Source organism: Hippocampus guttulatus, chromosome 3, assembly GCF_054856545.1.
Source record: "Hippocampus guttulatus isolate MCC_2025c chromosome 3, RoL_Hgut_1.0, whole genome shotgun sequence".
Lineage (NCBI taxonomy): Eukaryota > Metazoa > Chordata > Actinopteri > Syngnathiformes > Syngnathidae > Hippocampus > Hippocampus guttulatus.
Genome location: NC_141263.1, coordinates 26,300,795 through 26,317,035, shown reverse-complemented (window position 1 = coordinate 26,317,035; position 16,241 = coordinate 26,300,795). Strand labels below are relative to the sequence as shown.

Sequence of the window (16,241 nt, the reverse complement as noted above, 5' to 3'; positions counted from 1 at the left end):
TACCTCTCAACAAAAACTTTGAGTGGGTACAGAGAACCAATCAGCATGTCAGTACGACAACAAATGCGTGTCTCGTAGACATGAAAGCATTGACTTGCATGTTTTTCGGAGAAAATAAATGAGGTTGACGTGAGTGAAAAGTTAGTCAACCTCCCGAAGCGTGCACTCTAAGACCGTAAAGCTTTCACCCTTTAGCCTCGCCAACCCTCCCCACTAAGTCCCTTGGGGGGGAAAAAAATCTAGCATTAGTGTAAACCAGACAGACACACTAACGGCAATGTCAACATAACCTACAACTGGTCATCTGGATTCATGTTCAACTCGCTGCTTTGCCTGCAGTGTCAAAAAGTCAGTCTGTCCAGATGGGGTCAGAAATCGACACACTCCCTCCTGAGAAACCATCGTATTGCGTTACACTCAGCCCCGAAACTCTCTCCCCCCCTCCCCCACCACCCCTCACACACACAAACCATCATTCACATGTTCCCACTGTACCCTCTCGGGGGACATAAACAAAGCCACATTAGCTTGATAAATGGTTGCACATACCGTTTCAAAAACATTCACACCGTTGTAATAGATTTCAAACGCTCTCCTTCTTTTAATAGCGCCACTGGAATTCTTTTACCAGCTTACTTGAGGATTAGCCCGAACACCTACCATCAAATATGGAGTCTTTGCTCTGTTTTCCCGCAAGAAGAAGACAACCAACCTGCCCGTTATTGTGCCACAGCAGCGGCGTTGGTGTTTGTAGGCACAGTCATCTGTGCTGAAAATGTCTGGTTCAAACATAGAGTCCACTATTTTATTTATTATTATTATTATTATTATTTTTTTTTTTTACCATTTCCTGCTAAACCCTGCTGCCCTTTGTTAGATATCCACATATTCCTTTCATTAGCATTAACATGCCAACATTCCTGAAGTACTGCTGAATGTGAGCGTGCGCTCGCTTTGGTACAGAATGATTTACTAGCATTCTCCAGGTGCCATTCTTATCTCTGTCGCCCCTCTCTGGCATTTGTCTCGTCACCGAGATCAGTAAGATCCAGGCGCTGGGAATTCAGCCGGCCTGCTTGAAACACACTCACCCATAGCATTTTCATTTGTGTACTTCATCAGATCAGATTGTGTGTGTGTGTGTGGGGGGGGGGGGGGGGTATCTAGCTTGGTATGCCCATAAAGAACATCTGCACATATACAGCAATCTCCTTTTCATGGCGACTGTGGCACTTTAACATGGACGACGCAGACTCTAGTGGCTGTTGTGTTTTCTTTGTCTCGTCTCATTTTTCAAGAGGCACATTAATGAAGACCACCTGTCTTGCCCGGTGGAGCCACGGCATTGAAAACATCAAAACGGAGAACTATGTCAACAATGTGAGCCGAGCTTAAGGAAGTTCCAGGTGTCGTTTGGGAACTGTGGAAGAATTGCATGATGGATCTCAACGATTGCCCTCCCCGCCGCCCCCTTACGGTCGCGGTGGCAGTCCAACCAGAGAAGGCGTGCGTGTGTTTGAGAGACACCGAGAGTGATGAGCTCCACATGGGAGTGTTTATGAAGAGGAGACGCTCAGGGTGAATTCCTCAGATAAGTGACACGAGGTCTCTCGGTTGTGGGCGCACAACCTACCTACGCGGAGACCCTCGGAAGCGTACACGATCACACAAACGAGAGCTCACAGACTCGAGCACGACAAATGAGCATGGCGTATTCGATTCCGCTGTTTGTATTACGCAATGTTACGACATGAGTCGGCAAACGTCACCCCTAAGGTGAGCGTCTGTCACGCTCGCTGCGTGTGATACGTCAGCCGCATAGACACCGTTCAGATGACGGCATTTTTCAGATTCCTGCCGGGGAATGACGCCGGCACCTCTCGTTTCACAAATTGATTCTGGTGATTGTCATCCTCTGATCTCATTTTGTTTCCACCGCAATCCGCTCTACAAACTGTATAATCAACATGCCTGTGGAAGTGGAAGGAATCCTCAAAAACAGAACACTCGGAGCAGCAATATTGTTCCGGTGCCTTGTGCCCTCGTGGGGGCAGACTCAACATGTTGAGAGCCATAAAAGCAGTTGAGCAGGGGGGAGAGCCGGTGAGATGTCGAGGAAGTGGAAACCTCAGTAAGGGACTGGAACACGTATGTTGAGTCTTATCTTCTCTGCTATATGGCGAGGGTTCTGCTGCAATAAGATGCGGCCCAATGTCGGGCAGTGTGCAGCAACGGATGTCGAAGACAATCGCATGAAAGTAGACACACAGACCAAGACATTTGCGTCACGCACCGTAGACACGTTCCATTATAACACCAGAAAACTAGAAGCAAGCAGCAGAGCAAGCCTTTGTAAATAACGGTTGTTGGATTGCATTCTCATTAAGGGTAAAAGCTTTTGTCCGGCAGGCGTGCCAGATTTGTTTAGTTTGTTCATCTGTTCATGAGTTAGCGATCTAATTTTTAGTTTATGGAGGATGTCAAACATTCTAAAAGGATATTAGAATGGATGATTTAAAACAACCTCTTTCAAGTATATTTATTCCTTTTGGAATTTTTAAATTAATTTTTTCGTCAATTACTCAATCGTCTTTTTGAGGGCCTAAATGCATGCACAAAAGCTTTTGTGGCACCTATAGGCAAACTCATTTTTGTCACGGGCTACATTGTAGTTACGGTTTCCCTTGGAAGAGTGCCCTTATGACTGTGAATTTTGCGAAACCATATCAATGTTTAACCACCTCCACATATTACATATACAGCGCACAAAAAATTGATGAATAACTCATTTTAAAAGCGCAAGTAAAGAATAATGGTTTATTCACTCTTCGTTATTATAGATTACATATGACAATTTGGAATATTGGTTCAGACTTTAGCAAGCATCATGGAAGTTGATATGATTGATTTGCTTTCACGGGCCACATAAAATGATGTAGTGGGCCAGATCTGGCCCTCGGGCCTTGACTTTGACACCTTTGTTTTATGGGGTAGACAGTTACTGGCAGATTTATGCTCTTCATGATATAGGACTAGAATTTTTAAAAATCCATATATCCATTTTAAATTTGCCAGCCCCATTCTCTGTCTCTCCCACTGTTGTGTATACAGATGAAAATAGTGTGTTAAAAATCAATGTTTTTTTTTTAAATCACAGAGAGCACTTGGGCATTTTTACAATAAGGCCGACCTATAATGTCGAAGGGTAACACGAACGTATGCTTTGCATGTGCACAATCTTCCGAAGCCTCCGTGAAGGGGGGTCACCGCAAAGTCAGCAGGTACTGCAACTGCGCAGCAAAATTTTGAAGGATAAGGCTGTGTTATGCTTTGGAACGACGTTTATTGGGAAGCTTTGCGGGAGGTTCAGTTCATCCACACGTGCCCGAGCACAACATCGGGGCATCCCTCCAGCCCTCTCACGCTTCCTCTCCGATTTCCACTGAGCATCAGCTGAGTTGGCCTTTTTTGCTGCAGAGGGAAGCGCTTTCTCTTTCTTTGCCTCTGTCGTGTCACGGGGAGTTTGGAGTGATGGAGCCTTGACCCGCTTTGCCTGACGGCGCAGCATCGCAAATTCATAACGTGCAGTCTCAGCCACCTCCCAGTGCTGAGTCATTCAGCTTATCCTACCCCGTATTAGGTCGCGCTAAGAAGACCGAAGGGGCCATCTTGGCGGACGAGAGCAGCCAAACGTTCTGTTTATCCTTCAAAATTTACAGTCTAATCCAAAATGTTTATTAGTTCGGTTGTTTGTCTTTCCTTTCCACACGAGGAGCTGTGACTGCGCAGAAAACGGAGAATAGGCATCAGACGTTTTTATTTTTAAAGCTCTTCCTTCCAAAAAAAGACTTCTGCCCTAAGTATGTTTGTATTAACACTATAGGTTATAGTTTTCTACATGAGATGAGTGTCCATGGTGACTCGAACATACCTTGACAACATCTTGTCAATGGTTGTCATGACCTCGATGATCGAAAACTGCTTTGTCGAATCATTACCTTTTTTTTTCCACTCTGTAAAAATGTGTAACCATTGCCACTGAAGGGCAATAGCTCTCCTCGTGAAAACCATGCCCCCCCCCCACCCTAAAATATAGTGGGTGAAATATCCCATGGATACCAAAACGTAATCCATGGACATCTTTGAAAAATAGATAAAAGACCGAGCCAGCAACACGCTTTTGGTGTCAACACCATGTTGCATCAGAGAGAGTGCTCTGCTCTACATTTTCCAAAGCAATCACCAAAGCTCTTACTAAAGTCTGGGGGGGGGGGGGGGGTGAAGGAGACCGAGTGGGGTGGGGGGTGGGCAACTTGCATGTTTGAACCGTAAGCGAAGAGTACAAAGCAGCAAGGAGCTGCCAGTCCCTGTTAGGTGGACATATGGCAATGCCGGGGCCTGGGGCGTCATTTGGGGAGGGGGATTGTATGCCTTTGCGTTTCATTTTGTGTGTTTGCATGTGTGTGTGTGTTTTGCTATGAATCTGTGACAAAGTTAAGGGGTTTAATGAGGCATGCAGGGGGTTAAGCAACAGAAGGAGGTCCCGGCACTCGCCCAGCGCATCGGAGGGAGGAGTCGGTTTGAAGTCCTCGTTGCCCTGACACAATGAGCGCCCCTCCCCACTTGTCTCTCATCTCCAATTTCAGTTATTTCGTTTCCTGCCGTCACGTCAATTTTTATTCCTTGGAGACATTGCTACCCACAGATCTCAGCACAATTACAAAACACACAGACACACAGACACACAGACACACACAAAAGGATGCTAGCGCAACAACGCGACAAAAATTAGGTTTCAATTTCTCTCTCAATAAAACCCAGAATGTCCATCTTAGTTTGATCTTGACCTAAACTTATATTAAGAAGCCCCTGCCCCTCCCCACCCATTTTCTTTGATAATCTCTAATTTCCTGATTTGTTCCAACCACGCACCATTTTAACTCATTCAGGACCAGCCAATTCTGGACCAAGTCTGAAAAGACATTTAAAAACGTCTTTGGGAGTGAATGAGTTAATGAAAGTAACGTTGTCCGTTTCTTTCTCCTCAAAAATGTCAACACGACGGCACGACCAGAAAAGCTGAGATGCTGATCTGTCAAGGCACTTTAGAGTCCTCCGCAGTTAAACGCATGTTGGCATGACAAAAAACAAGCACACAGAGAACACTTGGCGGGTGATTTGAAACAATATTCCGGTTCGTTAGGTAATGAACTTTATCTGCCAAAGTGGTCGTGACGTTGCCGTTTTTGCCGGTTTCGCAAGAACATTTCTGGGCTGCGTTTAGTGAGTCATTCTCCCCAGCTTTACGCCACGCTGACAAATCAGCTTTTGCGCCGACATTTAAACTCATTCACTCCCAAGGACGTTTTTAAACGTCTTTTCAGACTTGGTCCAGAATTGGCTGGTACTGAATGAGTTAAGTTGCCTCCCCCCCAAATATTCATACCTTATGTTTATTTCAAAGAATGTTTCATCCGGCGACTCGTTTTTCATGTGTCCCGCGGCATCTGGACTGTGTGTGAAATGCTCAAAGAGGCTATTTTGAGTTGGCTGGTGAGAAAGACGCTTTCTCACCAGCCTGTCACACAGCCTGGGAGTCCTCCTACTACTCTTGGAATTGTCACTTTGCATTTGAATACAAACTACAATTTATCTGTTATATGTATTCAAAGAATCCATGGTGGCCTATTGCTAATTGTGTGTCTACTTTTGTAAGCTGGCAGCCTGTCAGGTATGTTTTCGGAAGACGGGAGGAAGCTGCTGGAGTACACGGAGAAAAGGCCGAGGCGAGATTCAAACCCCGAACTGTGAGGCAGTACTGGAGACTAAGGTTGCAATCTTTCTGCAACTTGCTTTTTCCGTCGTGCCGTGTTTTCATTCCATCGGTCGTTATCGAGCCTCCCCCTTCTCAGCGTGTATCGGAGGTTGTATCATTTCAAGTATAAATAATTCACCAAGGCTTGTGCTGCCAGTACATAGCGGTTCGTCTTCAAAGCAAGCAGCAGCTTTGTCACTAGAGGAAGAGTGAAGGTCATCTCATCTCTCTGCCGTTGGACACTCCTCCGCAGTTAGGATGACTGCAGCTGCAACAATGTACCACAGGAATGCTGTTCAGTAGACGCTGTGAATGACTTGCCTTTTTGGGCTAAAACAGCGCCGATGCAACTCGATGGCTTAATATGCAAAAAGTCATCCGATGACACATTTTAGGGCCTTTCTGTGCAGATGTTTCAACTTTGGCAGATGTGCTAGCCCACTCATCCAAATCTGCTACCCAGCAATATATGAACGCTAACAAAAATGAGTCCAACTCATCTATCTATACTCACTAGTCTCAAGTGTTTATTGATCGATCACATCCAATTTGAGCAAAAACAATTAAGTGATTGTGTGGTACATAAAAAAAAAAATCTTGTTTGGGGAGAAAAAAAATATATGCAGTACTGCTAAATTTGCAATGCTAACATGCTAGCTATGATATCTACACCTGCAACTCAAAATTGACATTTTCTAAGAATTAAAAAATAATTATCGGTAAAATTCCTCCGATGTGGCCCAGCATGTTGTCGAAAAGACTTTTTACTCGTATTACTCACGCAGTGCACAGAAAATGAGCAGCTATAAAGTGCCCAGTCAGCGCAGCAGCTGCATCAGCAGAGCGAGACAGAACAGAAAGCAGTGTCTTTGTTTGCTTGTGTGTGTGTGTGTGTGCGTGCATTTGTGTTAAGAGAAGGAGCACATGTGAGGAGTTAAGGGTGATGGGGATCTTGGAGCAGACAAAGGAGGGAATCACAGCTACACTCCGCGTCCATTAGACCAACCCCATGGATCAATATTGATCATCACTCCCACAAGCTCATCCTAAGAGGCTTCCGCCTGCCGTGGTTCGATGACAGAGCATTAGCGCACATTTCCAAATGGACTCGGGGGGGTGCGAATGTGAAGCGCAGTCCAAAAAAAAAAAAGGCGAAAAAGAGGAATAAAGCTGTTTCAAGGAATTGGGTGCAAAGTGGGGGCAATGCAACAAGGCTGGTAATATGGATAATGAGGCACGCCCTGAAAATGATTCACTCACTCAGCTGATGACTTCCAGCCTTGTCGCATACTCAGTGCCCCCCCCGATTCATTCTTTTATTTGAACAAATATAAAGGGAGAAAGAGGAAGTCTTTGCTAAGCCTTCATCAAAAACTCTTGCAGTGCGTGCGTGATCACGTGTGTGTGCGTGCTGTGTCTGTTGTTTAGTGTTTGGTTCTGGCCTTGCCGTCTTGTGTGTTTGCTTGCACGTTTCTCTCTGACGCCCTCCTGATTTGGAAAAAAAAAAACTAAACAAAAAACGATCAGCTGTGACCGTAGACTGGCCACCAGAATCTTAAGTACTGGGGAGGAAGTGGAACCAGGAAGTAGCCGACATTTTCAGTCCAATCCTTCAACCCTCGCACGTTCACATCCAGATCCAGATCCGGATACCATAACATTCCTTCCCTGAAGAGTTGTTTATCATCCATCATCTGGATAGGGGGAAGGTGTGTCAATTCAATATTGCTTCGGAGAAGACTGCCAAGAGCTTCAGGCCATTTTTTTTTTTTTTTGGACTCTTTTCAGGCAGATTTTACATGCTCCGTAAAAATGTCATGTCTGGTCAAACGCGTTGCAAACACTTGGCCATTAAAGCTACAGCAAGTAAAATGGAAGAACATATGGAGTCAATCCCCACTAAGGTATATGATGGAGCTGAGTGTGGGCCAGCTCTTCCCCAGCAAACACATCTTAGCATGGCGTGGAACTGTTTGGGGCCTTCCTCAAACAAATATCGAAGTTTGATCAAACAAACTATTTTGACGAGACGTTCTCTTCTTACAAGGGCGGCCCGGTAGTCCAGTGGTTAGCACGTCGACTTCACAGTGCAGAGGTACCGGGTTCAATTCCAGCTCCGGCCTCCCTGTGTGGAGTTTGCATGTTCTCCCCGGGCCTGCGTGGGTTTTCTCCGGGTACTCCGGTTTCCTCCCACATTCCAAAAACATGCATGGCAGGCTGATTGAACTCTTTAGAATTGTCCGTAGGTGTGAATGTGAGCGTGGATGGTTGTTTGTCTCTGTGTGTCCTGCGATTGGCTGGCAACTGATTCAGGGTGTCCCCCGCCTACTGCCCGAAGACAGCTGGGATAGGCTCCAGCATCCCCCGCGACCCTAGTGAGGATTAAGCGGTTCGGAAAATGGATGGATGGATGGTTCTCTTCTTACTCTCTTGATTCATACTCCATACTTTTTTTCCCCATACAAAGTACTCCTAATCTTGTCTGTACAGAATCATCACAATTCATTTCGCTATGAACACTCAAATATGTCACTCACTCACTCACCGGGGAAATTTTGTGACTCGGACATACCGCTGCTATTTCGAATCAGAACTGCAGATCCACATTCTTGTGGTTCACTATTTGTCAGCCATTCCGACATGAACGCTGAATTTCGACATGACTGTGTGACGCGCGTGGCAATGAAGACACTGAAGCTATTGTTCCTTCATATTGTCCGGAATTTTCCAGGGGACATGAGGTTAAAATTATTGTTCATTAATGTTGGTTTACCCCCGTTTGGCATCTAGTTCCTATTGTGACTCGATTATACATTGTCAGGGAATCAATCATTACAGCATTCTAACGACGAGCGTGTTAAAAGGACATCGACATCGGTGCGGAAAGATACGTACTGTGCGTCTTGACTTGAAGGAAGTCGCAATGGTCGCTGGCATGACTTGAAATTGACCAGGTATTCTGGTTTTCTCCCACTCTCACTCAAAATCACCTGTGATAGGCGCCAGGTTCTCCCACCTCAGAAAAAAAACCATATGTCAACTTTCAATACTCTTCCATCCAAAAAAAAAAAAAAAGTTTCAAAGAATCCCCAGTGGTTTGGTATCCTCGATTACTTCATCATCAAATGTCTGCTTTGGATTTAGTTCAAGGCTCTTTAAAGAAAAAAATTTTTTTAGCTAACGCCCGCAGGCTGAGAAAAAAGCTGGAACACAGTCCGTGCTTTGTGCGGGCCTTTGCATATAGAGCGCATAGTGTTGAGGTAACCAGGCAGTGCAGCTGGCCTTTTGGCCTTTCACAGCAGCTACTTTAAATCAAGAGCCAAAAGGACAAGAGCGCCGTTCACCCATTTAAAAAGACATTGAGAGAAGGGAAATGTAGGGATTAGTTGTTTTACAGCAAATCTAAGACTGTCGACTGCTTTTATGAATGAGCCGGTGATCGTTCTTGCAGTCGAAACGTTGATGTTTACATGCTCGAAAAAATATACATTTTACTAATGCTAGCATAGCTAGAAAGAGAGAAGGACAAAATGTTAGCAAGTTTTTCCTCCCCAACCCCCATGAAAACCCTCTCCACAACATTCCTTTCATAAATATGCAGCACCGGAGGGGTTTTTTTTTTTTTTTTTTTAAGCAACTGGAGAGAGCTGCTATGTGGATCGGCCTGGGGAAGAAAAAAAAGCTATGGAAGGTTTTCATGATCCCTATCAGATCTCCTCCTATATGCTTTGACCCACGGTCCGGTAGTTTGTTCAAGGTTGGGTGACCACCCCTCTCATCCCACCTCTCTTCCGCTTCACACACACACACACACACACACACACGTGGCCCGCCTCCCAACTGTCCACACACGAGCGTCCGCACACACGCGCCAGACGAGTTTCATTGACTCCCTTGTGCTAATGCGTGTACGTCTATGTGACAAAGACTCTGGGACCTCTGACAACGGTGTGAACAACGGCTCAGGAAATATCCTGACACAACGCAATCATGATTAAGACAAAAACATGCACATCATAGCAATCTAATGACTCATTTAAATCTGATCTCGTGTGGACATGCCAGGAGCGCAGCTCCAACTGTCCTTTCTGGCTACGTGAAGCATCAGAGTGGTGTCTTTCATCACTAAAAATGCCCCCTCCCACCCGCCGGCCCATTACTCTAGCGAGCATTTTTGTCCCGTCGCCATTACATCCATACCACTACGAAGCTGTGAGCTACCTTCCTTAAAAAGGAGCGCAAACTCGAGGCATGGTGAGATACAAGGTGTGTCCGAATATTTCCATGCCTGGTGTCACACACGTGTATTTCAAACCTAAACTAGAAACTGAGTTTTCTTTTGGGACAAGTACAAAGTGCCCGCGTGCTCACAATGCCATAAGCACCCAAAACTGCCTGGTGCAGAAGAACATCGATGTGTTGGAGCAACGTCCCGACTCACCCGACCAAGCTCGGGGTGGCTCATCGAGACGCGTATCACAGCCCTGACAACAAAGCTGCGGAGGATCCCGGGAGAGAACGTCTGAATGCAAGGCGGAAATTCGGGTGCGAGCATTAGACTCCAAAAGGATTCTTTTCAAGGCAACAACTTTTTCCTTGTAGTTTGAATTTCAACTCTATCTGCTGTGACGGCAGTCCCGAAACTTTTCTGACACACGTCCTACAAGAACGAAAACTATGCAGGCAAAATAAACTAGTAATGTGAAATCCGCAGGTTTTCCACAAGTACTCTGCACGCAGAACAATTGCAACGTGGACTTCAGCAAAAAAAATAAAAATAAACATAAAATAAATGTGGTTCCACGCATGCAAGCCTGTTTTAATAGTTTATCACGAAATATTAGGTTGGTGCAGTATTTTGATATTGAACACTTTTTGTGAGACCAAATAACCCATTTAATCCCACCGGTCACATTTGTGAAGAACAACAATGATTTAATTTACAGGGCTCTAAAAATTTTTTATTACTGATTACTGTACTTAAACGGGCTACAAATGACACCTGATTTTGACTTTTAAATGTCTGGGAAAAATTTGGGATTAAATGGGTTAAGTAAAGGTGAGTGAGAAGTCAGAGCTCAATCGGCAGCCGTGTTGCACAAGCCAAAACATTTGCAGTGAGCAGGGACCTGCAGGACATTGCTCTCCTTTATCAGCCAAAATCGAACCTGCCTTCCAGCTAGTAAGGTCACCGTTGTCACCAAGTGCATTCAAAACGTTGGAGTGTATTTTGTCCCTTTTTAGTTGTTCTGCATCTGCTTATGCAGTCATCACGCACAAGAGATTTGTTGGAATGAATTTGCATTCCATTCCCCGACGCAAGAGTTAATTACGTTGAACGCCGCGAAGTGCACGCACGGAATGACAAGACGCTCGCAGTGGGCTATGACAATCTCTTTATTCTCCGTTCACTCGTTTTAAATTCAACACATCTCACAAGTCTCATTTGTTATAAAAGGCCAAAAACATTGCACATAATAGAAAGAATATATGAAAGTCAGCTAATATTGCCATATGCATCGGGCTCACACACAAAAACAGATTTCATCACTTCTCTCGTTAAGAACATGTCTATCGCTCATCCGGTGGTTTTTTCGGCAGGTGTGGGGTTCAACTGTTTTGAGTCACCGCTCAAATTCTAAACACAAGTTTGTCCTTGTACTTTCATAACAACCGCTATCTAGCCAAGCTCTGTCTATCATCATGCGACTGTCTTTTTTTTTTTTTTTTTTTTTGAACTCAAAACAAATATCATTGCCCGAGTTACCATGAAAAACACCACTGTGATCAGCGACGTTTCCGAAACCCTCACCGCTTTTGTGATTCCTTGACGCCTTTCTCACACATCACTGGAAGATTTGCCCCAAATTCACATGAAGTCGGAAAGATCAGACTTCCTGTGTGAGCTCAGTATTCAGAGCCTCCGCCATGTCGTCGGCGGCCTCGGGGGCATGGTGGTGGACATCCTCGCTCAGGCTAACGTCCGCTTTCAGTTCAAAGTCACTCAGCTTCTTGACGGGGGACTCCGCTGACTTCTCCATACCATTAACGCATTCTTCCGCAAGTGTTGAGATTGGGCGCTCACCATTCACGGCTGGGAAAGCTGATATTTCCGTCACCTCCTCCGGAAGAGGCGAGCTCTCTGCGTCGCCGTTCTCCAGCTTTGTTTCGACCGCGCTCTCTGGGCAAGGCACATCTTCCATGGAAGCTTCAGCTATCGCGTCGGATTCTGCGAGTTCTTCTGTGTCCGGTCCAGCAGGCTCATGGTTTGAAGGCATACGTTTTTCGTGGATTTCCTCGGCATCCTCAGTCTCGTGTTCTGTGTTGTCATCTGCGGCCGGCGTTGGACCAGGCTCATCTTCTTGGTCTTGTTCCTCAGCTTGGGGCTCCTGTGTGTCAATCTCCTGTTCGGGCTCTGGTTCCGTCACTGATTCTGGCTCAGGCTCTGTTACCTGCTCAGGTTTGGTCTGCAAAATTGTCTCTTGCTCTATTTCTGGCTCAGCGAATGGTTCGAGTTCCTCAGCGAATGGAGGTTGGGCTGTCTCCTCCAAAACGGCCTCAGTCTCGGTAACAGTCACTGGAATGGATTCTGGCTCTGTGAGGGCCTCCTCTGGACTGGCGGGAACAACCTCTACTTCTGTCACAGTTTCTTTAACTCTGGGAGGTTCTTCAACGGGTTCGGGTGCAGTTGCAGACTCTACTTCTGCCTCCGTTGTTTCTTTGACCGTGGCGTCTTCCGGTAACGGCGATGCTGCTTCGGAAACTGCGGCAGCTTCTTCTAGAACTGGAACTGGCACGTCTGGTGCTGCAGTAGGTTCTTCTTCTACTGCAGCTGCTTCCTCTAGAACTGGAGTTGTTTCCTTTGCGAGTGCCCCTGGTTCCTCTGGTACTGAAGTCACTTCTTCTGGTGCTGCAGATAATTCCGCTGTAGGCGGTTCCTCTGGTGCTGCTTGTTCTTCTGGAACTGGAGCAGCCTCTTTGACTGCAACGGGTTCTGTTACTGGAGCTACTTCTTCCTTGACGACGTCCGGTTGTTCTGCAACGGAAGCTGCTTTTTCTTTGGTTATGACCTGTTCGTCTGGAACCGGTGCTGCTTCTTCCTTGACTGGGACCGGTTCGTCTGGAACCGGAGCTGCTTCTTCTTCGGCAGGGACTGTTTCTTCTGGAACTGGGGCTTCCACTGGAGCTTGTTCCTCAGGTGGAGTGGAATTGGGCTCTTCAGGGGCTTTGACTGCCGCCTCATCCGATCCAGTAGCTTCCTCTTCCGCTTTGCCGGATTCGGGTGTGACATGAGCTTCCGCGGGTGCTGCCGCATCCTCCCCTTTACCGGACTCTTCGGCACTTGCGGCTGGTGCTGCAGCCTCATCCTTTTTGTCTTTAGGATCACTCACATCGTAGCCCTTCTTCTTTTTGCTCAGTTTCCCTCCCATGGTGTCACCTATAAGATGTGAGAAAGATTAAGACATTGCATATCCTTGAACATGTCATAATTGGATTTTAAGTCAACGAACCCATGGCAAGACTGGGATAATCACATTCATTTCCATTGGTAAATTAGATCATTCAATTCACCAGATTAACATGACTTTATACACAAGATCCTCTTAATGTAAAACCCGTGACCGTACTAGCATAAGGCAAGAAGCGTTTCATGACATACTGTGTTTTGAAATGGGATGTTTGAATGTTGTTTTATTCTGAAAGGCGGGGAAAAGGTTGCATTTCATTGTGTACCAACTGCATGTCCCAGTAATTGAAAAGATTGACCTGATGAAAATGTTCTCTTCACAACTGGCATTTAGCTGTGATAAATAAATAGAATCGGAGCCAAGTCACTCAAATCTTCTTGGTTGCTAAAAGTGTCTGCTTTATAATTTCAATGTCTTTTCTTTGAAGCCGTTTGCCACCAAAAGAAAAAAAAAATGCATTTAAAAAAAAAAGATACATAGGAAGCGAACTCCTACAACTTCACAATTTTTTTTCTTGGAGGTGCTTTGGGCCTACACCTACTACAGGGAATTTTGTATTGATGGCTCTTTTGACAACATTTGCATCATTGTGGTTGTACTAGAACATTCTTCATTGGGGGAGTGGGGAATGAACGGTCAATGAGGATGTATCAAAGGCAGCAGCTGATTACCACACAATTGGACTTCCTGTCTGAGTTAACGAAAAAAGGAGAACTAGTGTTCACTTCCAATTTACTGGCTGTATTTCAGCTGAGTTCGAGAAGAAACCAATCTGTTTGAAAATGTATCGCTTCAGATGATCGTGTTATAAAGGCAACGTATTCAATTCGATGTGAATATTCACGCCAAAGATGGCAATATAGTGCAACCGTCCTTTTCTGTGACAAAAAAAAAAAAAGAAAGAAAATAAAGGAACTGGTAAAGGTGACATATGGAGGCCCAGGTGAGGGCAACTTGAGGGTATTGGCACCAAAAGTCAAGGACCAGGGAACTGTCCATAGTGCTGCATGAGAGCGATCAAGCCACCCCGTGGCCGAACAGAACCGTGCTGGGATTGGCTGCAAAATCCAGATCACCTTGGACCACTCCCCACTACGCCATTTCAGCAAAACTGTCTCGCGTCTGCTTTCAAACCATCCTATCTCAAGCAAGTCCATTTGACTCTATTATTTGCCGGTCTCCAAATTCAATAATGTGATTTTAAAATAGTTCACGTTTTGTTGATAGAGCACACTCAGCTTTTGGAAAATTGGATCGAGTAAGCAACAGGACTAATGTGCCGCAGACCTCTTTAGACGGCATTTGGCTAAAGATGAATGCAAAGATTGAAGCAGCAAGCGTCTGACCTCGTCGCAACTAAAAGCGAAACTGTGTTTCGACGACGAACCGGTCGAGTAATATGGAATTTGGAGATAAGACTGTGCACTTTCCAACCACTGTCCATCCCCCACCTTAACACACCGACGCCTCTCTGTCGCTTGGTGTGCTCTTTTTGTTCACAGGTTTGGGGGGGGGGGGGGGGGGGGGGGTCTTTTCAAACACCTTATTCAGCAAAAACGATAGTCCTCCGGTGGATAACCAAGGAGAAACTTGAGAACTTTGTTCCGCTTTCTCTTTTGTGCATTTTTAATTCATTGGATGGCCTACTTAAAAAAAACAAATCTGAACTGCTGCCGGTAAAGACGCACCAGCGCGCACAGGCTGAACCATGGAAAAGAAAAGAAAAGAAAAAAAACCCCTCCCGGGCTTTATTATTGAAATAGAAAGCATTAGCATAATTAGAGAAAAGGAATGGCGAGAACAATAGAGGAAAGCCGCACAGAGGAACGAGTACTTTCATTTCTTCTTTTTCTCTCTCCGCTTTCCATTGAGAAAAATTATAAAAAGCCGATGCATCTCGAATTGAGAAAAGAAAAGAACGCATTTTCAAAAACAAAACGTTTTGACCGACCTGTATGTGTGGAGCGCGCTCAGTCGGTGCCCAGACTCCGCTTGAATGTGATAATGGAGGGCGAAAGCCTTGCAAGTGACAGCTGCGGATTCCAGGCTTGCTCTGCGAGGGTGCAGTGTGGCTCTGAGGAGTGCCCCTCAGACATCTGTCGCTATCACAATGCAGCCTGGCCCACCAGGGCTCCCACTGCAATCTATACCCTCCCGAATTTAAACCCCTCCCCACGCCCCCCCCCCCTCTCCGCTGCACAAGTAGCCCACTAATAACGTCTAGTAGTAAGTACATCTGGGAAACAATGAGGATGATAACGAGGCAGCAGTGTAAAATTCGCAAGAATATATGAGAAATCATCAGGGCCCCCCCCAGAGGAGTGTCATCGTCAGATAAATTATGCATGGGGGTTATCATGCCGGTGAAATCTCAATTTCTGTGTAAATTTACAGTGACAGTGATAATTGCAACATATTATTTCACATCGCTGGTATGCGCAATGTGTTAGAAGTATAAATCGTGACAAAATAGGGAGGCTATATAAGATAAGGAGGATGTTAGTTGTAGCACGGGGTATGGAAGGACACGATTGCTTTTCAGCAGCAGATTACTTTAAATCTTTGGAAAATTTCTCATTAAAAGACAAAAACAACCATCATAATGTTTGAACTATTTGGCTACGCCCCCCAGCCCCCTCCCCAAAAAACGGACTTGGCAAAGATCACGTGTCCCCCCCGAATTGAATCAGTCACGTGGATGAAATGATTGATTTGACATGGTAGAAATGTTTTTGCTAGATTTGTGCACCTTTTGCTTTGTTTTCTGTGAAACGTTCCTGGTAGATAAAATCAGTCAGGGATTATTTTTAGGGACACAGCGCCCTCTTCTGTAATATACGCAAAACGCATATAGGCAACCACGAAATCACAGAAGTACCGTCAGTCATTTATTTTAAGCCTTCCATTTTCAGTCATGAGGTTTTGTCTCTTTGCCCCCAAACAAAAACAAACCAGTG

At 45.4% G+C, this 16,241-nt stretch overlaps 1 protein-coding gene across 1 annotated transcript; it reads right to left on the bottom strand.

The window, feature by feature from the left end:
* Positions 1–11,194: 11,194 nt before the first annotated feature.
* On the bottom strand, positions 11,195–15,430 carry LOC147208005 (uncharacterized). Its single transcript, XM_086107742.1, has 2 exons — positions 15,236–15,430; positions 11,195–13,253 (listed from the first exon to the last, which is right to left on the bottom strand). Exon 2 carries the CDS (start codon positions 13,243–13,245, stop codon positions 11,704–11,706), a length of 1,542 nt encoding a protein of 513 aa, XP_085963868.1. The 5' UTR covers positions 13,246–13,253; positions 15,236–15,430; the 3' UTR covers positions 11,195–11,703.
* Between the last annotated feature and the right edge of the window lie 811 nt (positions 15,431–16,241).